The 25,266-nt window shown below is 50.7% G+C and overlaps 1 protein-coding gene and 1 non-coding gene across 4 annotated transcripts in view; both read left to right on the plus strand.

Annotated features, from left to right (window-relative positions):
- The window catches only part of PRKD2 (protein kinase D2), a 32,593-nt gene extending 11,174 nt beyond the window's left edge, over positions 1–21,419 (plus strand). For all 3 annotated transcript variants that reach the window (XM_044257057.1, XM_044257059.1, XM_044257056.1), the window contains 15 exons: positions 736–890; positions 1,009–1,231; positions 2,498–2,575; positions 2,662–2,815; positions 5,445–5,562; positions 6,322–6,399; positions 7,689–7,947; positions 9,419–9,471; positions 9,602–9,674; positions 10,378–10,484; positions 11,324–11,485; positions 14,790–14,888; positions 17,824–18,091; positions 20,559–20,644; positions 20,976–21,419. In XM_044257057.1, the coding sequence (XP_044112992.1) occupies positions 736–890; positions 1,009–1,231; positions 2,498–2,575; positions 2,662–2,815; positions 5,445–5,562; positions 6,322–6,399; positions 7,689–7,947; positions 9,419–9,471; positions 9,602–9,674; positions 10,378–10,484; positions 11,324–11,485; positions 14,790–14,888; positions 17,824–18,091; positions 20,559–20,644; positions 20,976–21,188 (2,126 nt within the window). In that variant the 3' untranslated portion in view covers positions 21,189–21,419. The remainder of the gene's footprint in view (positions 1–735; positions 891–1,008; positions 1,232–2,497; positions 2,576–2,661; positions 2,816–5,444; positions 5,563–6,321; positions 6,400–7,688; positions 7,948–9,418; positions 9,472–9,601; positions 9,675–10,377; positions 10,485–11,323; positions 11,486–14,789; positions 14,889–17,823; positions 18,092–20,558; positions 20,645–20,975) is intronic.
- LOC122914821 lies at positions 210–316 on the plus strand. The gene has a single exon (XR_006385893.1). It is a non-coding gene; the product is annotated as a U6 spliceosomal RNA (small nuclear RNA).
- Positions 21,420–25,266: the final 3,847 nt, after the last annotated feature.

Below are 25,266 nucleotides of genomic sequence, written 5' to 3' on the forward strand. Positions count from 1 at the left end.
TTTTGGATTTTTTTTTTTTAATGATAAATTAAGGAAGAAATGACAATAGAGTCATATTTCCATCTGATTCGGTAGAATTGTCTGAGTACAACTGAAAACATGCTAACCCTTTTCCCCAGGAGATGATGCTTGTTCACTCTTTTCCTTCGATGTCCTGTAATTTTTTTATTTCTATTTTTATAATGTCATGTAACTTAAATACGAATACAGTGCTCCGTTCGGCAGCACATGTACTGAAATGGGGCCAATACAGAGAATAATAGCATGGCCCCTGGGCACAGATAACACATGTATTCCTAAAGCATTCCATATTTAAAAAAAAAAAATGTTATGTCAGATGATGGGAGATAGAAGGAAGAAAGCACAAATAGTTGGTGTACACACATATAAGGAAGAACTAGTCATTGCCAAGTACGTGCCTCCTTTGTGCAGCTGGTCCCGTGGTCCCTCCGTTCTGCTACTGTCCCCCAATCCACATTCCCCGGGACCTCAGCAAGGGCCTCACCTGCTCGTGGTTCTTTGCCTGGTGGACTGGCCCAGAACCTTCTAGGCCGGTAGCGGTTCTACCCGATTTGGGTTTTTGTAGTTTTTCGTTGGCTTTAGTGGCGCTAGCAGGGGGCTCTCCTGAGAGGGCTGCTGTATTCCTAATCTACAGAAAGGGAAGCGGGGCGGGGCGGAGTTTTAGAGCCCAGGACTGGTGCAAGGATGTCTCTGATCGTCTGGCGCCCCCCGCAGGCTGCGGACTGAACTACCACAAGCGCTGTGCCTTCAGCATCCCTAACAACTGCAGTGGCGCCCGCAAGAGGCGCCTGTCGTCCACGTCTCTGGCCAGTGGCCATTCTGTGCGCCTCAGCACCTCCGAGTCCCTGCCCTGCATGGCTGATGAGCTGGTGAGGGGCTGGGGAGCGGGCGGGCTAGTGGCGGGGAATTGGGGGGTTGGGGTCAGACGACAGGGCCCAGCCATGGGGACGCGCACTAATATGTCCCCTCCATTCCTGCTGACCATAGAGCCGCAGTACCACCGAGCTCCTGCCTCGCCGCCCTCCATCCTCCTCCTCCTCCTCTTCTGCCTCCTCCTACACGGGCCGCCCCATCGAGCTGGACAAGATGCTGCTCTCCAAGGTGAAGGTCCCGCACACGTTCCTCATCCACAGCTACACGCGGCCCACCGTCTGCCAGGCTTGCAAGAAACTCCTCAAGGGTCTCTTTCGCCAGGGCCTGCAGTGCAAAGGTCAGCGGGACCCCCCTGGGGGAGACAGATGGGGTCAGAAGGCCCGCACAGACATATACTCAGCGGACCTGGGGCCTCTCTCACCTGGGCTTGTGGCAGAAACTAAAACTCCCAGTACTCTGGGGATGCCTGGCTGGCTCAGACGGTGGAGCCTGAGACTCTCAATCTTGGGTTTGTGATTTCTCCATACCCATACTGGGTATGGAGGGGAATTAAAAATAAAATCTTAAAAAAAGAAAAAGAAAATGAATCCCAGTATTTTGATCCTTAGGAGCCCAGAGCCTCAGGAGAAGAGTGCCCTGAATCCTGGTGTTCTAGAACCTTTGGCATTTTGGAATCCTAGAACCTTAGAAATTTAGATCTATGAGCCACTTCATATGGGATTCTTAACCGTAGAACTTGAGAATTCTGGAACCACAGAACTAGAACCATAGGCTTCAGGAATTCTGGATTATGAGGGTCCATGAAAAGAACCACAGAACCTTAGACTTGGAGATCCTAGAACTCCCAGATTATAGATTCTCAGAATACTGGAACTTTATAGAACCATCAGATTTGAGAATGGTAGAAGCCTAGAAGCATCAAATGTAAACCTTAGAAATCTAGAATCATATACCCTTGGGGCCATGGGATCCTACAGTCCTAGACACACAGAACACAGAACTCTGGATTATCAAATTCTAGAACACCAGACATTGAGATCCATAAAATTTAGAGCTGTCCAATTTTAGAATTCATCGGAAGAGTCAAATTCTAGAATCTTGGGTGTGTGGAATCCTAGAACCTTGGAATCATCAGATTCTGGATGGTTCGAAGTCCAGAATTGTAGAACTATAGAGTCACTGATATCTAGAGTTTAAGTTATCGATAATCCTAAAACCTTGGACATAAAGGACTCTTAGCAGTCTAGACTCTTAGAACTGTAGAATCATAGATGTGTCAAGTTCTAGACAGTCGGACATTGAAATATTGGAATCTTAGAACTCTAGAATTAGAAAAAAAATCTAGAATCTTACAGGGATGTGCTAGTGGCATCTAGTGGGTAGAGGTCAGGGATGACCGCTAAACATATATGACGCACAGACCAGCCCCCACAGCAAGAGATTCCCCAGCCCCGAATGTTCTAGACTCAAAGAGAGACAACCAACCCCAAAACAGCAAAAGCAGAATCTTCTGGGCCTGGGGGTTAGGATTCAAGGTTCAACCCTTACAGGTGACGTCTCTCTCCCCTCCTACATGTCTGCTTGTTCCCTGTCGTCATACCAGACTGCAAGTTTAACTGTCACAAGCGCTGTGCCACCCGCGTCCCTAACGACTGCTTAGGGGAAGCACTCATCAATGGAGGTGAGAGGCTGTGGGGTGAGCAGGGAAGTGGAGGGGGGCGGTGGCGGTACTGGGCAGAGGCTCCTCTGATGCCCTCATCCTGCTAGATGTGCCGATGGAGGAGGCCACCGATTTCAGCGAGGCTGACAAGAGCTCCCTCATGGACGAGTCTGACGACTCGGGAATCATCCCGGGCTCCCACTCGGAAAATGCCCTCCACGCCAGTGAGGAGGAGGAAGGCGAGGGAGGCAAGGCTGAGAGGTACCTGGGGCACCCTCCGGGAAAGGCCCGTCCTATCTCTACAATAGCTTGATATCCCCTGTAAATTTTCCAGGCACCCACACTTTGTTTTTAAATTATACCTTTTTCCTAAAAAATGTAAATTTAAAAAATATTTTATTTATTTATTTGACACACAGAAAGAGATCACAAGTAGACAGAGGCAGGCAGAGAGAGGGGGGACAGCAGGTTCCCCATCTAGCAGAGAGCCCAATGCGGGGCTCCATCCCAGGACCCTGTGATCATGACCTGAGTCGAAGGCAAACGCTTAACCATCTGAGCCAGCCAGGCGCTCCCAAAATGTACATTTTTTGAAAAGCTTTCATAAAAGCGGATTTCTAATTTAGAGTATATTTCTCTTTTGGAACTGCTAATCCAGTCATTCAAACAGTAGTCAAACTGCTTTCCCGCCTCCCAGCTGCTTAGCTCCCCGCCCCCCACGAGGATGTCTCTGGGATTAGCTGCTGGCAGGCCCTTCCAGAAACAGTCTTGTTGCAAAGTGACAGAGCAAAGAGTAAGAACGTGGGAATCTGCTGTATGGCATTAGGCAGGAGATTAACCTCTCTGGGCCCTCAGTTTCTTCGTAAGTAAGATGGGGATAAAAGTAGGACCTACCCTTGCGGATTGTCCTATGGGTGAAGTGAATGACGTTCTCTGGGCCGATGACAGCACCTGTCTCGTAGGGCGATTTTCTAATTCCATTAGATCACACAGGTGAAGTGCTTGCTGGGTTGTAAACGCTGAGCAGATGGAAAGAGAATCCTCCCCGGTACTCTGTTCTTGAGTTCCCAAAGCGCGGAGGGTGGGAGGTGATCCATTCTGGAGTATGGGGACAAATATTTGCCTTTCCATTTCTCTTTACTTTTAATCTCATCTTTTAGATGTTTTCGCTCTTTTGGCACGTTTTAGAATAATATTAACACACTTTTATTGGTATATTGTACTAATACAGTAAGACATGTGTAAATGAGGGTAACCTGTGGATTGAAGCCATCATCTATGTGTAAGCCTTTATCCTTGAATGAAATCCTTCTCAGGACTGTAAGGAACACCACCCCCACTCCTGGGTTAGAACATTGAAGTTTACTGGCTTCAGCCGGTCATTACTAAGAGAAAGGACCTGAGACTTCACCCCACGAGGCCAAGGGGGCATTGATGTGAGGAGGGTGAGCCATTTCCATGGTGCATCAGTAAACACTTATTGAGCACCAACTGGGTTCTAGGACTTCCAAGCACCCAGCTGTGAACCAAACCAGGAAAACTCTCTGGCCTCATAGAGCCGACACTTTAACTGGGGAGACAGGCAGTAAACAAATGCATCCATAGCATCAGGTACCGATGACTGCTATAAAAAAATAAATAAAAATAAAGACACATTTAAAAAAATAAAGCAAGGGGAGGTAACAGAGAATGAAGATACATTGTTTTAGGGCCATTAAAGGGGGCCTCTCGGGCGCGTGGGTGGCTCAGTGGGTTAAGCCGCTGCCTTCGGCTCAGGTCATGATCTCAGGGTCCTGGGATCCAGTCCCACATCGGGCTCTCTGCTCAGCGGGGAGCCTGCTTCCTCCTCTCTCTCTCTCTGCCTGCCTCTCTGCCTACTTGTGATCTCTCTCTGTCAAATAAATAAATAAAATCTTTAAAAAAAAATAAAGGGGGCCTCTCTGAGAAGGTGACATTTGAAGAGATCTGAAGGAGGGCCAGGGGAAAGGAGAGGAAAGGAGACATGTGGAAGATAGTTGGTAAAGAGAGCAGCAAGTGCAAAGGCCCTGTGGTAGGGCCAAGCATGTTCCAGAAACAACACTGAGTTTGGTGTGGCTGGAGCAGAGAGGGCCAGAGGAAGGGGATGGGAGACCACCCCGAAGGAAAGATGGATATGCAAGTCACAATAATTACAGAGAGTTTCTTACTGATTCTACCTGACTCGAGCTGCCTGGAAGTTCAAGTTCCCTTTCTGCCAGGTCTTTCCTGAAGTGTTTAGTAACAGAGTAAGAGGCTCTAAGAGTTGGATCTTGATGGACTTGGGTGGGGTGGGGGTGTTGGGAGAGGCAGCCTATTTCACAGATGAGGAAACCAAGTCTCAGAGAGGCAAAGGGAAGTGCCAGGGCCACCTGAGTCCTGGTTTAGTGCAGGGATCAAGAGGTGGTTGAGCAAGTCTGTGAATCTCTCTAAGCGTTTATTTCCTCTCTGTAATAATAGCATGTGCACCGATAAGGGCAGTGAGGTACAGAGAGGTTGAGTCACTTGCCTAGTGTCACACAGCTGGCTCCACAGTCACTGGGCTCAGTACTGATTAGCACTTATGGGAGGACCACTGGGTGCCAAGCATTGTGCTAAACTCCTAAGAAAGGTTTTCACCCCTTACAGCAACCCCTTTGGGTGGAGAAACGGAGGTACCTTAGAGGTTAGGTGATTTGCCAGGCCACGTGACTTCGGACCCCAGCCTTGTCTTGTAATGTGGCCCTATCTAGCGTCCTCTTCCTCATGGGAAATGTGGAAACCACAAAAGTGTGGCCAAAAACAACCCCACTCCTGGCTGCCCAGAAATGCGCTCTGAGGCCCCGGTATTTTCCACTTGTAACCTCTTGCCTCTTCCTCTCCCCCTCTCTCCCAGCTCCTTGGGGTACATCCCCCTAATGAGGGTGGTGCAGTCAGTGCGACACACGACGCGGAAATCTAGCACCACCCTGCGCGAGGGATGGGTGGTACATTACAGCAACAAGGACACGCTGGTGAGTGGGCGGGATGGAGCTAGGTGGGGCGGGGCTAAGGTTAGGGGCGGGGCAAACTCTGCTTTAGGAGGTGGGGCTGGGTGGGGTTGGGGGGTGGGCGGGGCCCATCTGGAGGCGGAGCTAGAAATAGAGGGATGGGTTCTAAGGGAGAGTGGACGGGTAGGGCAGAAGTCGGAAAGACGCGGGGCTAAGGGCAGTGACAGGAGGCGTGAGACCAAGAACAGGGAAGCTGGAGTTAGGAGTAGGGCCGAGAAGGGCTCAGGTTCTAGAGGATGGACTCAGGGGGTGCTGGGCCGGGCTAGAGGCCTAACTAGAGGTAATTAAGTGGGGTTGTGAAGTAAGGTAGGGCCAGGTGGGGCGAAGTTGGGAGGAAAGGTGGGGAGGTCTTATAGTGGAGGGGTCGGGTCTGGGCAGATAGGAGATAGGGGTGGGGCAGGTTTAGGGGCCAAGGAGTGTGGCTGGAGGCCGACCTAAAGTTGGAGAGGGGTTATGGGGCGGGGCAAGGTGGGGTGAGCTAAGGAGGGAGGGGCGGGATTAATTTGAGAAAGGGACGAGGCGGGGTGGGGCTGCAGTTAGAGATGGGCGGGGCCTTACTGGGGACGTAGCTAGAATTAGAAGGGCGGGCGGGGAGAGACGGAAGGGGTGGGGCATTCTGGGGCGGGGCTAGACTTGGGGGCGGGGCTTGGCTCCGGGAAGAGCTGGAGCCCCGACTGCGCCAAGGACGGACCACCTCACCTTCTGGAGCACCTCTCCCAACAGAGGAAGCGGCACTATTGGCGCCTGGACTGCAAGTGCATCACACTGTTCCAGAACAACACGACCAACAGATACTACAAGGTGGGCCTTCCGGCCGCCAGCTCCCCCAGACCTCCTCCACCCACTCCTCTCCCCGTTGCTTGCCTGCTTGCATGTCATCTGCAAATGGGCCCACTTGGGCCCACCACTTTCTGGCTGGGGAACCCGGGGCAGCTTACCTGACCTCTCTGCCCTCCCGTCTGGCACCTATAAAAGGCCTCAGTGACTAGTCCTCACCGCAGGCCACTGCCCTAATTCAGCGATCACCTCCGCGAAGCAGTTAGCTTAGGGCCGGCTTGTGTGGAGCTCGTTGTTATCATTATTGCTTTATAATGAAGTATTGGATCATTTATCCTATTCCTCACCACCCGCCATGGCCGCCGGGCGCTCTGGGCCGTCTCCTTCTGGGGCCTAGCTTCTGCGCTTCCCCCCACAGCCTTGTCCCACATAGCAGCCAGAGAGGCCGAGAAAACCATCAGAATCCTCCCTTTGCCCTTAAAATAAAACTCGGACGCCTCGGGGTTCCCTGCTCTGCAGCGGCTTCCCACGGGGTGGAGGAGGGGGTGACTTCTCAGCCTGCCCCTATTCTTGGCCACCCTTAGATGCTGCCCCCACCACGTCTCTGTCTCCTGCCTTTATAAGGTGTGTCAGTCTGTCCCTGTTTTGTTCTTTCCTTACTTTAATTTTTTTCTCTCCCTTCTGCAAATGTGTCCTGCTCCCCTCCACCCCGAGTTTCTCTTCAAAAGCATGCACTTTTCAAAGCATGCTCTTTTCCTTCTGCACAGACCCTGCCCCTTCTCTCCCTGTCCCCTCCCCTCCACCTGGCCCTCTCAGCCTCCTTTCTGGTCTCCTGTCTCAGCCCCATCCTTTCCTGTCCACCCTCCGCGCACAGCCAGACATCTACCCCTGCCTTGCTCTAAACCCTTCCATGGCTCCCCAGGGCCCTGGAGACAAAGCCCAGGCTCCTCTCTGTGGCCCATGAGGCCCTTCATGGCCTAACTTCATTTGTTCACCAAACATGGCAAATCTCCTGTGTGCTAGGTACCACCCATGTAATGGGAATAGAGCATATTCTTTGAACACAAGCCTTTCCCACCTCAGGGCCTTTGCACATGCTGTTTCCACCATCCTCCACCAGCTGGCCTCTTCTTACCTTTCTGATCTCTTGCTTCATTTAACATCTGCCAGGAGGCCTTTTCAGACTACTCTATGCAAATATGCAAATCAGGCCCTTTCCCACTGCGACTGGATTGTGTGTGCTGTTCTGAGTAAGTGGGGAGCCCCAGGGTCTGCCTGGCATCCTCACTGATGCTGGTTTTGTATCCTGCCAGGAAATTCCACTCTCAGAAATCCTCACTGTGGAGCCCGCCCAGAACTTTAGCCTTGTGCCACCAGGCACCAACCCTCACTGCTTCGAGATCGTCACTGCCAATGTCACCTACTTTGTGGGCGAGACACCTGGTGGAGCCCCAGGGGGGCCCAGCGGGCAGGGGGCCGAGGCTGCCAGGGGCTGGGAAACAGCCATCCGCCAGGCCCTGATGCCAGTCATCCTCCAGGACGCACCCAGTGCCCCAGGCCACACACCCCACAGTAAGTCCTCCCCCCACTCTGCCCCGGATCCTGAGAGCATGGGTCTGGAATGGCTTGTGTGGGCCCCCAGGGAAGGGAAGAGCCAGGGAGAAGGCCGGGAATGGCACAGTGGGGAATGTGGCTTCTGGATTCAACTGACATGAGTCCAAATCTCCATTAAGCCCTAAACCTGATGTGTGGACTTGGGCATGTCACTTCTCTTTTCTGAGTCTTGTCCCAGGTGGCGACAACTCCTCCAGGTTGTGAGTTCAGGCTGTTTCATTCAGGCATTTACTGAGTGTCTTCTCTGTGCCCACCCTATGCTGGGCAGTGCTGGGTACATAGTCGTCACCAAGTCAGCCCAGGACCTGTCCTCACGGGGCTCACAGTCCAGTAAGGGAGACAGACCTGTTCCCAAGCAGTGACAACCCAGAGTGACGGGGCTGGGACAGGGGACCAGAAAGCTGTGGGGGCTCAGAAAGCTGTGGATAGCTGATCAAGCCTGGGTATCCAGGAGGGCTTCCTGGATGCGGCAACATCTAAGCTGAGACCAGAAAGCTGAGGAGGGCTGAGAGAGGGGATTACAGAAGGGAAGGATTTCAAGCAGAGGTAGAAGATGATCAGAAAGTCTCAGGCTCCTGCCTTCTGGAGCTCATAGTCCAGTGTGATAGATCACCCTGCATGAATGACAGATGTAATGTAGAACATGACGTGGCCCCAGGAGGGAAGTTTGAGCTGAGACTGAATGGGGAGGGTTTAATTAAGTCCAGCGGAAGGGACGCACATTACTGGCAGAGGGAACAGCAAGCGCAAAGGCAGGAGATAGGAGGGGACTTGGCTGTATCTGAGGCCCGGCAAGGGGCCAGCTGTCGGGAGGACACACAGCAGGTGGTGGTTGAAGTCAAAGAGGTAAATGAGCGACCGATACCTGGGAGGCCACGGGAGGGGGTTGGGCTTCCTCCTGGGGGCGCTGGGGAGCCATGGTGGAGTTTGGAGCAGGGGAAGGACAGACCCAGGTTTGTGAGGTGAATAGGAGAGAACAGAACAGGGGCAGAGAGACTAGGGAGGAGGACAAGGGGCCAGGCCTGGAATGGGAAGGGGGCAGATGTTCAAGCGGCGGAAGGCTCAGAACCTTGGAAATGTGTGGCTCTGGTTGGGTAGTGGGTTGGCAAGTTCAAGGGGGAAGATGTTGGAACCCGTTTGGACTTTCCTCCTGAGAGAGCCTCAGTGTCTTCCTCTGTAAAATGGGATCAGTGTGCGTCCCTTGGCCCTGAGATCTTGGCTTGCGGTGCTCAGTGAAGTCGTTCATAACACTTCTCCAGTCCCCTCAGCCCATCACGTTTACTTCTCCTACTGGCCTACGAGGAAGCACCTGTCATTATTCCCATTCTCGAACCCGGGTGGTGTGGCTCCAGAGGCTGCCTCTGGAGTCATGGGTGAAGACAGTCCTGAGCCCAGACTCCCCTCACCTCTCCCTCTCTCCTCTCCCCAGGACAGGCTTCTCTGAGCATCTCCGTGTCTAACAGCCAGATCCAAGAGAACGTGGTGAGACACTGCCCACACCCCATGGTCCCATGGATGGCCTATGCCTCCCATGCAGCCTGCTGCCCTCCCTAGTCTCCTCAGCACCCGAGCTCCATCTGCCCCCTTGACCCTTCCCATCCCCACCATGCAGGACATTGCCACCGTCTACCAGATCTTCCCGGATGAGGTACTGGGCTCCGGGCAGTTTGGAGTGGTCTATGGAGGTACGGATGCTTCTGAGCTGATCCAGAGGGGGTCCCGGCGGTTCCTGGGCTCCAGACCTTCTGTGTGCTCACTTCCTGTTCTGGTTGACTTGGAAAGCTAGGTCCTCCAGGCAGATGGTTGCAAGCCTCTCCTTTTCTCACTGGGAAAAGCCAGTGGGCTTTCTCCCATTCGTAATAGGGAGAGAGCAGGGGCGCCTGGGCAGCTCAGTGGGTTACGCCTCTGCCTTCCGCTCAGTCATGATCTCAGGGTCCTGGGATCGAGCCCCGCATTGGGCTCTCTGCTCAGTGGGGAGCCTGCTTCCCCCTCTCTCTCTGCCTGCTTCTCTACCTACTTGTGATCTCTGCCGGTCAAATAAATAAACAAATAAAATCTTCAAAAAAATAATAAATAAAGGAGAGAGCATTCTGCACTCTGGCCACAGAGCTAGTTCCTATATTCTGATGGGTCATAAATCTAGTTTCCCATGTGTTAGATTTCCCTCAAAGCTCTTGTCTTTTACCTTCTTCATTCCACCTTTATTCCCAAGGCCTCTCACCCCACACATCCCTCCTGAAAACCCCAAAGAGCCATCTTGATGCCTTCTGCTTACCTTGGTTCAACTATGTGTCTCTGTCATTGGCGGGGGGTGGGGCGAGGTTCTCTCTTACCAGGACTGGAAGGTCTTGCTTCCTTCATCCCCAGTCTCCCCTATGTCCTGCCCAGGAAAGCACCGGAAGACAGGCCGGGATGTGGCAGTAAAGGTCATTGACAAACTGCGTTTCCCCACGAAGCAGGAGAGCCAGCTCCGGAACGAAGTGGCCATTCTGCAGGTGACCGGACTCTGGGGCCCAGCTCAAGCCCCACCTAGGAAGGACCTTCCTTTCCCACTCCTCCTTTCAGAGGCCAACTGACCCAGGCTGGAGGTGGTCAGGGAAGGCTTCCTGGAGGAGAGAACATGCATGTTGAGACTTAGGGGGTAGAAAGGTGTTCTGAGCAAAGGGACCAGCCTGTGCAAAGAAAGGTCTGGAGGTAAGAGGGAACATGAACCCTTCTAGGAATTTGAAGTTTGAGGTTACTAGATGGTTTATGTGTGGGGAGGTGGTGGGAGGTGAGGCCAAGGAGGAGGCCTATGGATTTTCTCCTGAGGGTACTGGGGAGCCCGGGAAAGATTTTTAGCAAAGAAAAGACAGGGTTGTGCGTGTACTTCAGGAAGATCTCTGAGGCTGCCACCAGAGGGTGGGTGGAAAGTGGTAGGACCATAGCCTAGAACCCAGGGAGGAGGTTGGGTGGAGACCTGGAGGGTAGAAATGGGGTTAGGCCAGGCAGAGTGTGCCGGGGAGAGGGAGGAGAATTTACAACATAGAGATGCACAGAGATCCCGTTGTTCCATACTTCTGCTCCCTCCCTCTCCCCACCCCCCCAAAATCCTGGACCTTCAACAGAGCTTTATGACATGAAAATCCTTCTAGATACCTGGTGGTGTGGGGATATGGTTCTGTCTGAAGCTCCTTCCCCCTCCCCCAGAGCCAGCCTTGGGGAAGCTGCTGACCCTCCGGGGACATCCTCCTCATTTGTTGTCCGTCTGCTCCCATGGCTCATCTCTGGGATCCCAAGTTCACAGGTGACCTGGACCCTGACTGACACCCTCTCCTCCCCACCCCTACCCCAGAGTCTGCGGCACCCCGGGATCGTGAACCTGGACTGCATGTTTGAGACACCTGAGAAGGTGTTTGTGGTGATGGAGAAGCTGCATGGGGACATGCTGGAGATGATCCTCTCCAGTGAGAAGGGCCGGCTCCCCGAGCGCCTCACCAAGTTCCTCATCACCCAGGTGCCCCCGCCCCCCAACCCTCTGCCTGCCTCCACTCGCCTCCCCACCTGCCTTGAACCCAGCTCCCGCAGACACTGGCAGGAGTCCTCCTAGCGGATAATAAAAAATAGTGATAATAACAATAGAAAAAATAATAGAATGATAATTTCAAAATAATTGAGTAATAATAGAACAGATTGTAGAGTAATAAGAGTAATAACAATAGAAAATAAGAAAACAGTAAGGAGAGAGCAGTAGTGATAATTATATTAGTAGTATAGAAAAATCAGAAATGATGATTGTATAATTTTTATTCCTTTATAGAATGAGGTTCCCTAAGGCCTGACTATATTCATGTAGGAAAAGGGAAGGGGAGGGAGGCCTTTCTGTGGGGACCTCATTCATCCATTCCTTAGGTGGTTCGCCAAGTTCTCGGTCTTCCCCTGCTCTGTTCCCAGCAGTGCTGGGGACACAGCTGTGACCGAGATAGCCCCAGGATTGGACAGCGATCTCCCAGAGTTGGTGGGGTGGAGGAGGGGGATGCTAACCATGTTTTAACTCATTGTGTCTGTATCGCAACTCATGTGGTAGTGGCTGTGATCAATTCCGTTTTTGAGTGGGAAAACACCGAGGCTCAGAGACTTTAAGTAACTTGTCCAGGGTCACACAGCTGGTGGGAGCAGACCCTAGGATCTGAGCTTTTAACTAGTAAGGTCAAAATCACTGGTTTCACCTGTGTGTCATTCTGCCTCTTACTTTCTTAACTTTATTTATTTATTTTTTTAACTTTTTTTTTTTTTTTTTTTTTTTTTTACTTTCTTCACTTTAAAAGTACTTCTGGAAGGCTATTCTATTTCCGTATGTAGTGAGCAGAGCTGCCTCTTTTTCTTAGTTGGATCCCATGGTGGATATCACCAAATCCTGTAATTGCTGAGTACAGAGGTTGTTACCACTTATCCACCACTACAGACAACATCTGGTGAATATCTGTCCACACACATTGCTGGGCTCTGGTGGGAGAATTTCCAAAGAACACGTTTCAGACAATAGACTCCTAAGTCCAGGGAAATGTGTTTTAGGAGTTTTTTAAACACGCTGCCCAGCTGTTCTCTAAAATCCCTTTGGTCTGCTCTTAACAGCAGCTAACTCTGGGTGAAACAATCAGCAGTCTTACAGATGGAGATGTGGCCTCATTTAGCAGTTTAAAAATTATGGGTGGGGGCACCTGGGTGGCTCAGTGGGTTAAAGCCTCTGTCTTTGGCTCAGGTCATGATCCCAGGGTCCTGGGATCGAGCCCCACATCGGGCTCTCTGCTTCAGCAAGGAGCCTGCTTCCTCCTCTCTGCCTGCCTCTCTGCCTCCTTGTGATCTCTGTCTGTCAAATAAATAAATAAATAAATATTAAAAAAAATTATGGGTGAAAAAAATAAAATAGAAATCATGGGTGAGGTTGAGTGTATTTCCCTATGTTTATTGGCCTGTGCTTTTTATTCCCATTGCCCATTTTTCAGTTGGATTATTCTTGTTGAATTGTGAAAGCTCTTTGTATATGAGGGACACTGGATCCTTGTCACTTGTGTTGTTCAATTTTTTTTTTTTATTCCAGCATTTGTTTTCCTTTTCATTTCATTCCTGGCTTTTATTTGCCATCAAGAGTTTAACTTTTACAATGTTAAATGTTGCCTTTTGTAGCTTCTGGGTTTTACAGCCTTCCTAGAAAGGCCTTCCCATCTAGCTTGTCCCTCACCTGATTCTGGGACTTGTTCTCTTGGATGCAGAGTCCCTTGTGCTGTGCTTCCTTTATGGAGGTCCTGCCCCCTCACTCTCCCCAGCACTGTGCCTTCATCAGGTTGACTTGTGGGGCGAGGAGAGAAGCCCACTGAGGCAGGCTCATCCAGACTTAAGGTGGGGAGAGGGAACTGCCTGCCTTCAGCAATTGGCTGATTTCTCTTTCTGGTCTTCCATCACTCCCTCCCTTTTTGCCTCTGCTCCTCTCTCTCTCTCTCTGCAGATTTCTGCCTTCTACCTCTTGTCTGCCCCACCCCAAGTCCTGTGCTAGGCCCTTTACCTCATGGGCTTGTTTATGCTTCGCAACTGCCCTCCGAGGTAGGTATTACCAGCACCCCCATTTTAAAGATGAGGAGACTAAGGTAGAGGAAGGGTCCATGTCCTGCCCAAGGTCACACAGCTAGGTGGCGGTCTAGCTGAGATCTGAACCCGGATCTGTCTAGCTTCCAACCAGCCCTCTTTGTTCTCCTCCTGTCCTAGTGGGGGAGGGAGGTGGTCAACAAACAGGAAGTGGAGAAAAGGGGTACCTACACACTGTGGATCTCAGTGTCCCTGGCCGAAGTCCGAGGATTACACATAATCAAGGAAGACCATGGTGTCCCCAGAGAAAGTAGCTGGAAATTGTATCCAGATTTTTTGCTTTTTACTTCGTAAATCAGCTCACCTTGCCACCCTAGAATACTCTTGAATTAACAGAGCAGGAAAAGCTCTATCTGAACATGCACAGGAATATGTTTATCCACAGGCCATCCCGAGGAGAGTAACAGGTACCAACAACAGTAATAGCTAATGTCCTGTTTGCTCTGTGCTGGACACTGTCCTAAACACTTTCTATGCCCCAACACATTTAAACTTCACAGCGACCCCTGAGGATGGGTACTTTTATTACCCCCTCCCCATTTTACAGGTGAGAACACTGAGACCCAGAGAGTTGAAGTGGCTTGCCTGAGGCCACGAGCTAGTGAGTGTAGAGCTGGGTTTTCCACCTGGGCAGGCCTGCTCTAGAATCCCACCCCCCACCCCCGACCAGTACTGCATTTGATATATAATGTAGATCATGTTGGTATTTGTAGTGTTTCATCTTAGAGATTGTAATGGATGAAACGTACTTTTTTAAAAATGGAGTCACACAATAGTACCTTCTTAAAGGCTGCTACTTTACCAATAGCCCACCCCTGCCCCCAGCTTTTAGGCCCAAGGTTGGGCTCAAACTCATGATCCAGGAGGTCACAAGTTGCCAGCTCTGTGGACTGAGCCAACCAGGAACCTCACTCCTAGCTCTTTTTGGTCACCACAGCTTACCACATGCCAGAGGGTCTCCGTCTCTTTCTAAACCCACTGCTCCAGTCTAGTCTTTCTGGAATTATCCAACTCCTATCTCAGGTGTCATGGTTTTGGGGCTCCAATGCATCCCCTGGCCCTGGGGGATATCTTTAGGGGTGCAGAGAAGGGCATGGATGGGGTTTGGAGGGCTGGCGGTAGAATCTGGGGGCAGGTAGCTTCCTACCTTTCTTACCGGCCCCATCTCCTCCCCTCAGATCCTGGTGGCTCTGAGACACCTTCACTTCAAGAACATTGTCCACTGTGACTTGAAACCGGAAAACGTGCTGCTGGCATCAGCCGACCCCTTTCCTCAGGTCAGTCATGTCCCACAGCTTGATTTGGGGAAGTGCAGCTAATCCTGGGAGGTGGGTGGGGATTGTATGAATCAGGAAAATTGGACACAGAGACTCAAGATAACAATGACTTAAATAAAACAGACGCTGGTTTCACACTCATGTAGGGTCCAGCATGGCATTTCGAGGCTGAAAAAGCGGTTTCTTAGAGTCAGGTACTCAGCTCTGGATGTCTTGTTCTGGCCTTTCTATGATGTTCTAGACCGTCATGGTTCTTGATGCCAGGTGACAAGATAGTAGGGGAGGAGGAAAGAAACAGGTGGGGAGGAGGAAAGAAACAGGTGGAGGAAGTGGACACACTCCCTTCCTTCTCTGAACCTATGGAAGTTTATAAGGCATGTCTTCTAGTATCCGATTGGCCAGGACAAGGTCACGTGGTTGTGGCTGGCTGCAAGGGAGGGCGGGAGATGTAGTTTTTATTCTGCGTGGCCATGTGGTCCATTCCATTCAAGATTTTTATTATTAAGGGTGAGAGCGGAGAACAGATATTAGGGGACAAGTAGTAATTTCTTCTGTAGGTCTGTTAGGAAAACAGTTCTGATGAGCCTCGGATTGGGCGGTGAGAATGCTTCCCCCCACCCCCAGGGGCAGAAGCAGAGTAAGTAGGGGTGACAATTTTAACAGATACAATTTATTGAGTGCCTACTGTGTTTAAGGACCTATAGCTACAGGTTCTCATGTAGCCCTTCCATGTCCTGGAAAGTTCTTGCTTTATGATCTGTGTTTTCCAAACACTGAGTTCCTTTCATTTCAAAAGCCAGGGGTTCATTTTAGTCAACTAAGAATTGCTGTGGAAACAACTTACATCAACCTCATGGTTTCTTTCTGCTGGAAGTCGCTCAGTTGTTAGTGGCAGCCTGGGATGGAACATAGGATCAGTTTTTAAATGTAAATTAATGAAAATTAAATAAAATAAAAACTAATTTGTCTTGCCACATTTGAGTGCTCAATAGCCACAGGGAACCAGTGGCCACCATATTGGTCAGCACAGATCACAGATCAAGAGCAAATGTTGATCACGCTGTCACAAAAATAGAATTACATCTGTACTGTGTTCTGTGACATGGTTCTCTGAGCTCACGTAACTCTAAAGCCCATTTGGACGGTCAGAGAAAAAAAAAATCCACTCTGAAGAAAGAGTAGGAGTCCATTTATTGGATGGGCAAGTATTCCAGGCAGTGGGAACAGCCCTGGCAAAGACCCTTTGTAGCGAGATGATCTGTACTTTTTTGGGAACAACTTTATTGAGATATAATTCACACACCATATAATTCACTGATTCAAAGTATACAGTTCAGGGGCACCTGGGTGACTCAGTTCGTTAAGCATCTGACTCTTGACCTCAACTCAGGTCTTGATCTCAAGAGTTATGAGTTCGAGTCCCACATTGGGCTCCACACTAAAAAGTAAAGTGTACAATTCAGCAGCTTTTAGTATTCACAGGGTTGTGCAACCGTCACCACAGTCAGTTTTAGAACATCTCATCACCCCAAAAACAAACCCTTTACTCTTTATTTTTTAAAAAAGATTTTATTTATTTATTTGACAGAGAGAGATCACAAGTAGGCAGAGAGGCAGGCAGAGAGAGAGAGAGAGGAGGAAGCAGGTTCCCTGCTGAGCAGAGAGCCTGATGCGGTACTCGATCCCAGGACCCTGAGATCATGACCTGAGCCGAAGGCAGCAGCTTAACCCACTGAGCCACACAGGCGCCCCCCCTTGTACTCTTTAGACATCATCCTCCAAACCTAACACCCCTCATCCCGACTATGAATCAACGTCCTGTAGATTTACCTATTCTGGGTGTTTAGTATAAGCAGCACATTCAGTAATAGCATATGTGGCCCTTTGTGACTGGCTTCTTTCATCTAAGTTCATGTTTTCAGAGTTCACTTATGTTGTAGCATTGATCAGTCCTTCCATTTCTTTTAACAGCCAAGTAATATTCCATTATAACATCTGGAGAAAAGGGTGGATCTTTGAAAAGGAAAAGGATTTTAGGACAGGGTATGGTATGGCTGTCACATTGAGTCAGTGATTGGGTGTGGCTGTTTTTGAGGGTAGGCAACAGAGACTTGGGGCTTCAAGGGTTTGGAGAGCCAAAGTGAGCCACAGAACAGTTTTGAGCCAGGGAGGAACCATATATGAACAGAGATGGCTGCACAGAGGTGGTGCTGCCTATGGACTTGGTAGGAAGGTGAGCAGGACCTTGAACCCCGGTGTGGCTGGCTCCAAAGCCTGTCTGTGACCCTAGACTGCCTCCACCATCAAGGGAAAAGTGGCCGAACACCTGTTACTGACTGCTGGCCATCATGGTCAGCAGTTTGCACTCAGGATCCCATTTAATCCCCAGGGAAGCCCCAGAGGAAGTTGCTATTAACATCCGAGATACAGATGAGGCCGCTGTGGCTCGGAGAAGTTAGCACCCGGCCCTGAGACCAGTGAGGCTCATTCTGAGCTCCCAGCACTTTCCATGTATTTATTCATTCAATCCATACAACCACCCTTTAAGGTAGGGATTTTTCGGATCTTCGTTGTGCAAAAGAGGAAGTAGAGGCACAAGATGGTTAAGAGACCTGTTCAGTGTGGCGGAAATACAGGAACAGGTGGCATTTATTAAGCGCTCATGACGTATGAGGCATTTCTGGTCCCCTGAGCCTTAGATGGAGAAACTCATGTAATCCTCATGACGACCGTTTGAGGTAGGTGCTGTTTTGATCCTCCTCCTCATACAGATGAGGAAACTGAGGCACAGAGAGTAAGTCACTGCCCAGGTTCCTCAACTAGTGAGAGTCGAAGCTCGGTTTTCTCTGAAACGCTGTAGAGGGCGTGGGGGTGCTTTGCTGGGCAGGTGCAGCCTCAACGCTCCTTCGGCCCCTCCACCCCACGCCCCCTGCAGGTGAAGCTGTGTGACTTCGGATTTGCGCGCATCATCGGTGAGAAGTCGTTCCGGCGCTCAGTGGTGGGCACCCCTGCCTACCTGGCGCCCGAGGTGCTTCTCAACCAGGGCTACAACCGCTCGCTGGACATGTGGTCGGTGGGCGTGATCATGTACGTCAGCCTCAGCGGCACGTTCCCCTTCAACGAGGACGAGGACATCAAAGACCAGATCCAGAACGCTGCCTTCATGTACCCAGCCTGCCCCTGGAGCTGCATCTCCTCGGGAGGTGGGTCGGGGGAGGGAGAAGGGGTGAGTGGGCGGGGTCATAGAGAGGTGGGCCCTGGAAAGTCTACGCTGTGGGGGTGGAGCCTAGTGGTGGGTGGGGCCGCAGGGAGGGCGGTCCTTTAAACGGTGAGTTACCTTGAACCTAGAACCTTGGGGCAGGGATTCAGGGATGTGTATGGAGCTGGTCAGGCCTGGTTCCTAGTTCATAGAAAACGAATTCCTCCAGAAAGACTGAGACAGGCACCTGGTGCTTTGGGGGATAAGTGAGGTTTGGCCTATCTAAGGTGGGACCAGGAGAGGGACTACTGGACCTGTGGAAGCCATACAGCTGGGGGTGGCCAGGGGAGGGGGCGGAGCCTTCCTCCCAAGGCATGGGCTGGGGCCTGGAATCTTTGGGGTTACGACCCTGAAACGTTAGCCTTGCAAAAGCAGTGGCACCGGAGGGCAGGGTTGGGGAACAGTTGGAGAGAAGAGGTCATGTGGGGAGAAGGTTATAGAGCAGGGAAAGGCCCTGTTGGGATATGGCTTCGTGGAGCAGGTGGAGAGGGGGTTGACATGAGGGTTAGTGCAGGAAAAGCTGACAGCAGTGGGCCCGAGAGAGGTAAGCACTAAGTGGTAAGAATGGATTCATTCGTACTGGAGTAATACTGGAGGTCCTCAGCGTTGTCTTTTGGGACCTGCTCAGAAGTGTCAGTAAAAGTGTGTCGGGTGTAGGAGAGTGAATTTGGTGCAGACCGACGTGTGTGAGGGTGGCCGTGTGGACAAGGCCTATACTTAGAGGGGTTCACACAGTGAGGTCTTGTCCTTCAAGGCTTCTCATCAAGGAAACAGTCTCTCCTGAGTGTCGGCTTGTCTTGAATGCCTGATTCTTGCTAATTTTCCTCTTTCTAAAGAACAGGTCTATCTCTGAGCCTCTGTAGGTTTCCTTCTGACTACCTTCTTCTTTTTTAAAATTAAGATATAATGTATTATTTGTTTCAGGGGTACAGGTCTGTGATTCATCAGGCTTACACAATTCACAGCACTCACCATAACATATACCCTCCCCAGTGTCCATCACCCAGCCACTCCATCCCTCCCAGCCCCCTCCATTCCAGGAACTGGAATGGTTTTTTTCCTGAGATTAAGAGTCTCTTATGGTTTATCTCCCTCTCTGGTTTTGTCTTGTTTCATTTTTCCCTCCCTCTGACTGACTGCCTTCTAATAATGCTTATTTTCATCTTATTTTTGTGGACATAGCAAGTGATCTTTGGATTTTCATTGACTGGGGTGATATGATATTTCCATTATAAATAAGTTCATTTTCCCCTTAAGGTTTTCAAGGGGAAAATGAATTTTTATTTTTTTAAAATATTTTTTTATTTAAAGATTTTATTTGTTTATTTGACAGACAGAGATCACAGGTAGGCAGAGGGTCAGGCAGAGAAAGAGGGGGAAGCAGGATCCCTGCCAAGCAGAGAGAGCTCGATGCAAGGCTCAATCACAGGACCCTGATATCATGACCTGAGCCGAAGGCAGAGGCTTAACCCACTGAGCTACCCAGGTGCCCTGGAAAATGAATTTTTAAAAAATGAAGTGATTTATAGCCAAATGTTATCGATTTTTGCTTTGATCAAATAGTGACATGGCTTGTGCTCGCTTTGGCAGCACATATACGAATAGTGACATGGCTCAAATTCTGAAATATACAGAAGGGTCTGCAGTGAAAATCCTCTCTCACTCCTTTGTCTTCCATTCTTCCCAAAGGCATTGGCTATTCAAAGTCTTTTAAATACTTGCATTTGACATATATTCTTTTATTTCCTCCTTTGATACAGGTGGTAGTGTCCTATACATGGTGCTTTTTAACTTGCCTTGTCCTCTTCACAGTTTATCTTGGACAAATGGTTTGGCTTAAAGAAAAAAATAATATTTTAAAGATTTTATTTATTTATTTGTTTTAGAGAGAGAGAGCATGTGTGAGCAGGGAGAGGGGCAGAGGGAGAGGGGGAGAGAGAATCTCAAGCCGACTCCACGCTGAGCTCAGAGCCCCATGCAGGGCTCGATCCCACAACCCTGAAATTATGACCTGAGCTGAAATCAAGAGTCAGTGGCCCAACCAACTGAGCCACCAAGGCATCCCTGGCTTAAAGAAAAACACTAAGTGAAGAATAAGACAGATGTACCTGTGTATACCTCTGTATGACAAAACTTACAGAGGTGACATAGGAATGGGGAAACTGAGGGAGAGGCTTGGTGAAGACACTTAGGAGCTAGTGTGTGTGTGCAGCGTCGGAGGAGAGGTGGACAAAATGGTAATTTGATGAGGAAATGGGTGAGTGAGCAATTGGTGCAGGTGAGGCTTCCAAGCTACCTGGGCCAGTGCGGAAGGCAGGCCGGTATGGTAGCAGGTCGCCTGGAGTGGCCTGTTGCAGGAGGGGCGGCCTCTACCGCGCAGGGCTTGAACTGTCCATCTCCTCCCCGCGCAGCCATTGACCTCATCAACAACCTGCTGCAGGTGAAGATGCGCAAGCGCTACAGCGTGGACAAGTCTCTCAGCCACCCCTGGTTACAGGTGATGCAGGGGGCGGGGCTTGAGAGAGGATGGGGAGGGAGGTCTCATTGGCTGGGTTGGAGGAAGGGGTGGAACCTGATGGTTTATTGGCTCTATAGCTAGTGAAGGCTGCAGGTGCATTTTCCGTGGCTCCGAGAGTGGCTGAGCCTCCTACTGGCTGGGCTGTGGAAGGAGGCGGAGCTGAATATCTATTGGCTGGGCAGGTTGCAGAGGGTATGGCTTCACCTTCATTGATCCCGGGCCTGTCAGCTTCAGGGAGGATAACGTGGGGGCGCAACTCAGCCTCTGTGGACCCTGCTCTGCAAGCTAACCCCTGTTCTCCCGGGCCCAGGAGTACCAGACATGGCTGGACCTTCGAGAGCTGGAGGGGAAGATGGGCGAGCGGTACATCACGCACGAGAGTGACGACGCACGCTGGGAGCAGTTCGTGGCAGAGCACCCGCTGCCCGGGCCTGGGCTGCCCGCTGATGGGGACTTCGAAGGGACCCTCCTGCCGCAGGACCATGAGATGCAGGGGCTGGCCGAGCGCATCAGTGTCCTCTGAGGCCCCATGCTCCCGTCTTGGCTGCCCCATGCTGCTGTCCTCCGGTCCCCGGAGAGCAGCCCTCTGCACCATTTCAGCAAGGAACTGTTGTAAACAGAAGCGGCTTTCTGCCCCAAACGGATGGGACGCACCCTGGGAGAAGTGAGGGTCCCTGGCGGGTCAGGGGTAGTTATTTCCAACATGAATTCCCCAGCAATTAAAACGAACTCATCTCTGGCCCGATGGCCTCGGTCCCTGGCCACACTGCACTCTCTTATCATGAGTCTGTTGTTCACCAAGACGGAGTTCCCCTGGAAGGAGGACTGTCTGAGAAGAAGGCAGGAAGGAGGGGGCATGGGAGAGGGTTGGCAGTCGGGGAGAGGAGGCTGAAGGCCGAGGAGTTTCGGAAGGAGGACTGACTGGGGTGGGAAATCTGGAGGGAGGACTAGAAGGGGGAAGACACAAAGGCTAGCCTAAGGACAGGGAAGAGAAAAGCACGAAGAGTTCGGAGATGGAAGAAAGATGCCAGGCTGGGAAGATGGATGGAGGAGCATGACTGCAGGGAAGGAGATTTAGAGCAAAGTAATCCCGTGGCTTGTTTGATCCACTGTTTCACTCAGTGGCGTCACCTCTAACATAACTACTGATAACGACATGCCATTAGCGCAGGTCTGGTACACAGCAGAAACTCGATCCACAATATTTAATGTTTTCTTTTCAATTGATGGGATGACTTCCCTATGCACCAAATGTGCGCATTGACCGGTTCACCCATTTGTTATGGTGGGGCCTGGGTGATGCTGGGGACACGGTGGCAACTGAGACAGCCCAGATCCTACCCTCAGGTGGTTCATCATCCAGTGGAGAGACAGACTTGTCTGGGGTCAGTGATGACCCAGAGTAGGTGGGGCTGGGGTGGGGAAGTCCAGGAAGGGGGGCATCCTCCAGTGAGCCAGAGGTCGGGAAGGCGGGTCTTCTGAGCTGACTTCTCAGGCCTCATCCTGGCCTGGAGGTTGTAGGCAGAACGAATATCTCTCCACCTTTGCTCCCTGCCCTCCTGTTCCCCAGCTCCTCAGTGTCACCCAGACTTGTGACCCTGCAGCTGAGGGCAAGCGATTGGAGGGTGCACCTAAACAAGGTCTCTCGAAACACTCAGACTTACACACCATGAAGGCTTTCCTGAAGCCTGGAAAAACAGGCCAGTGTAGGGAGCTTACTCTCTGAGGCTCGCTGCTGTATGTCACCTAGTCCATCTGTGGGTTGGCTCCAGAGCTACAGCTCTGAATAAAGAAGCTCAAAGGGGCGTCTGGGTGGCTCAGTCAGCTAAGCATCTGCCTTCAGCTCAGGTCATGATCCCAGGGTCCTGGGATCAAACCCTGCATCAGGCTCCCCACTGTGCAGGGAGCCTGCTTCTCCCCCTGCCTCAGTGCTTTCTCTCTCTCTCTTTCTCTTACACTTGCTCTCTCTCAAGTAAGCAAATAAAATATTTTTTTTTAAGAAAGCTAAGAACCTCAGTCAGTGAAGATCTCCAAATGAACAAGAATGCCTTGAAGGCATAATTCGAGCTAATAATATTGGGAAATACTGGAGTCTCTCGGACTGCATCCTGAATGCCTCTCCGGCTGACGCTGATTAGCCTGAGATCCAAGAGGATAAGCAACAGAGGGACAACTCCATCTCCAGTGACAAAGGCAAGCTAGGAAACGTATGGACCGACTATCCAGGCCCGATCCTGAATAATCACTCGGCTTCCATCTTGGCCAACAGTTTTGTTAACACCCTGAGACGGGAAGTCAGAGATATGATCATAAACATAATGGTAGGGGTTCCTGGCTGGCTCAGTCGGGAGAGCAGGAGACTGGATCTCCGGATCGTGAGTTCTAGCTCCACGTTAGGTGTAGCGATGACTTAAATGAATAATTGATAACTTAAAACCAAAATGCCATAGGGTGCCTGGGTGGCTCAGTGGGTTAAGCGTCTGCTTTTGGCTCAGGTCATGATCCCAGGGTCCTGGGATCAAGCCCTGCAGCAGGCTCCCCACCCAGTGGGCAGTCGGCTTCCCCCTCTGCCCCTCCCTCCATCATGCTGATGCGCGCATGTGCAAAAATAAATAAACTCTTTCAAAAAAATAATAAAATAATCTTTAAAAACCTCATGACGTCAGCTGGGAAATGCCTTGACTGCAGAATCCCATGAGGCAGTGCAAAACCGCTAGGATGCCATGGCAGAGCAAGTCAAAGCCAAGAATGTCACTTAAGTTCCCGCAACTTAAACACTCAGGGATGGAAAAAGCCCATCCTATCAGGGCCATCAGATACCGCCAACCCTGATCTTGACAGAGGCATTTGTAGGGACTGTAAAGAAAAGGGACACTAAATTTGAGGGGTAAGATTTCATCTCCCCAAGGATTCTCTCCTGGCACGCTTTCTCCTCTGTGCCTATAAATACCCCTCAAGCCACAGGGGGAAATGATTATCCCCATTACTGGGTATCCTGCCCCATTTTAGACATGGGCCACACCCTCCCCATAAATATCCACCCCCCTCCCCTTTCCCCCTGCCCCAGTACACAGCAATGATTATGATGAATCCCACAGTTCACCATGTGCTTACGCTTGTCTAAGTCACTCTGACTCACAAGGCCCCCTTACTACCCAGCACGGTTTATACCCAAACTCCTGCATGAAATCTTTCAGGAAGGGTTATTCTTTCAATCCAGAATGTCAAGATTTCATGTTCACAAGAGAGCCCATGTCTGGAAGTCCCAGACTGCTCTGATCCATCTAACCCCTTACCCTTCCTACTCCCCTGCTCCCTCCCTCTCCCCCCAAAACCCCATCAATTTTTCCCTCAGCCCACATATTCAAGACGCAGCTGCCCTGCATTTGGATTCTCTTTGGGCCCCAACAACATAGGGCGCATCTTGGAGGCTGACCCTCTCTCAAAGTGGAAATGGAAACTTCTTGCTCTTCCTGAAACTGACTTCAGGTGCCTCCATCCATCACCTGGGGTCTCCTAATCCCAGCTCCTGGCCCTTGCAGCACTCCTGCCTTGCCCATCTAGAACTCCAGACTACCATGGGGATATGGCTAGTCCAAGACCCGAAGGCCATAAATAAAATAGTCAAACCTAGGTTCCCAAGAGTTCCCACTCCACACACTGTCCTGGCCATTCTCTACCTTCCAGCACCCCTCACTTTAACACCTCCTCTACACATTCATATCCCTCTATGTCTGGTTCATCATCTTTTTGTTTTCACCTGGGAAAGTCAACAATACATGGGGACAGGTGGGCTCAAGTGTTCACTGAAGCCCCTGCTTAATTTTCCCGGACGCTGAAGGCTAATTTGCAGGACGTGGTTTTCCCTTGCAATATCCCTCGAATCAAAATGTGGATGATCCCTTGCTGAACTCACTCTCTGGCAATACCTACCCCAAGACCTTGCTCACAGGGACACAGGTATCTAGGGAAGGATTATCATCACGTAGGTCACAAGGACGCCATCTAGGACATGACTTCGCACTGGAAGGCTAACTTTATCCATGGAATGAATTTATCCAATCGTTAATTTCACTTTCGCCCAAGACTAAAACGTGACTCCAGTGGTCTCTGGGCCTGTTATGGGTTCAATTCTGTCTCCCCCCCACCAAAAAAAAAAAAAAGTTTGCTGAAATCTTATCCCCCAGTTCCTCGGAATGTGACCTGATTTGGAAACAGGATGGTTGCAGATGGACTGAGCACCGTCCCCTCAAAGACCTCTCCCAAATCACCACTTGATCGTCACAACAAAACTTTCCCTATCCCTACCATTAGTGAATCGGGATTTATGTGTTCCTTTCACAACTTCCCTAACGGCCCCTGCAGGGGACTCGGTCTCTGGAAACTTTCATGTGGTAAATGACACAGTAACAGCCCTAATGGCAGGAACCACCTCCTCACTGAACTCACCCAGATTTTCCAGCTATCAAAATATTGCCGATTCCAAGTCAACCGGTGCTGCTCACAATTTCTCTTGGTATCAGTGGCATTACCCGTCTTGTGACTCATTTCATGGTCCCAGCCCCATCCCAGCATCTTCTCCTTGGTTCCCACCCCACCCT

This window comes from Neovison vison, chromosome 7, assembly GCF_020171115.1.
Source record: "Neovison vison isolate M4711 chromosome 7, ASM_NN_V1, whole genome shotgun sequence".
In the NCBI taxonomy this organism is placed as follows: domain Eukaryota; kingdom Metazoa; phylum Chordata; class Mammalia; order Carnivora; family Mustelidae; genus Neogale; species Neogale vison.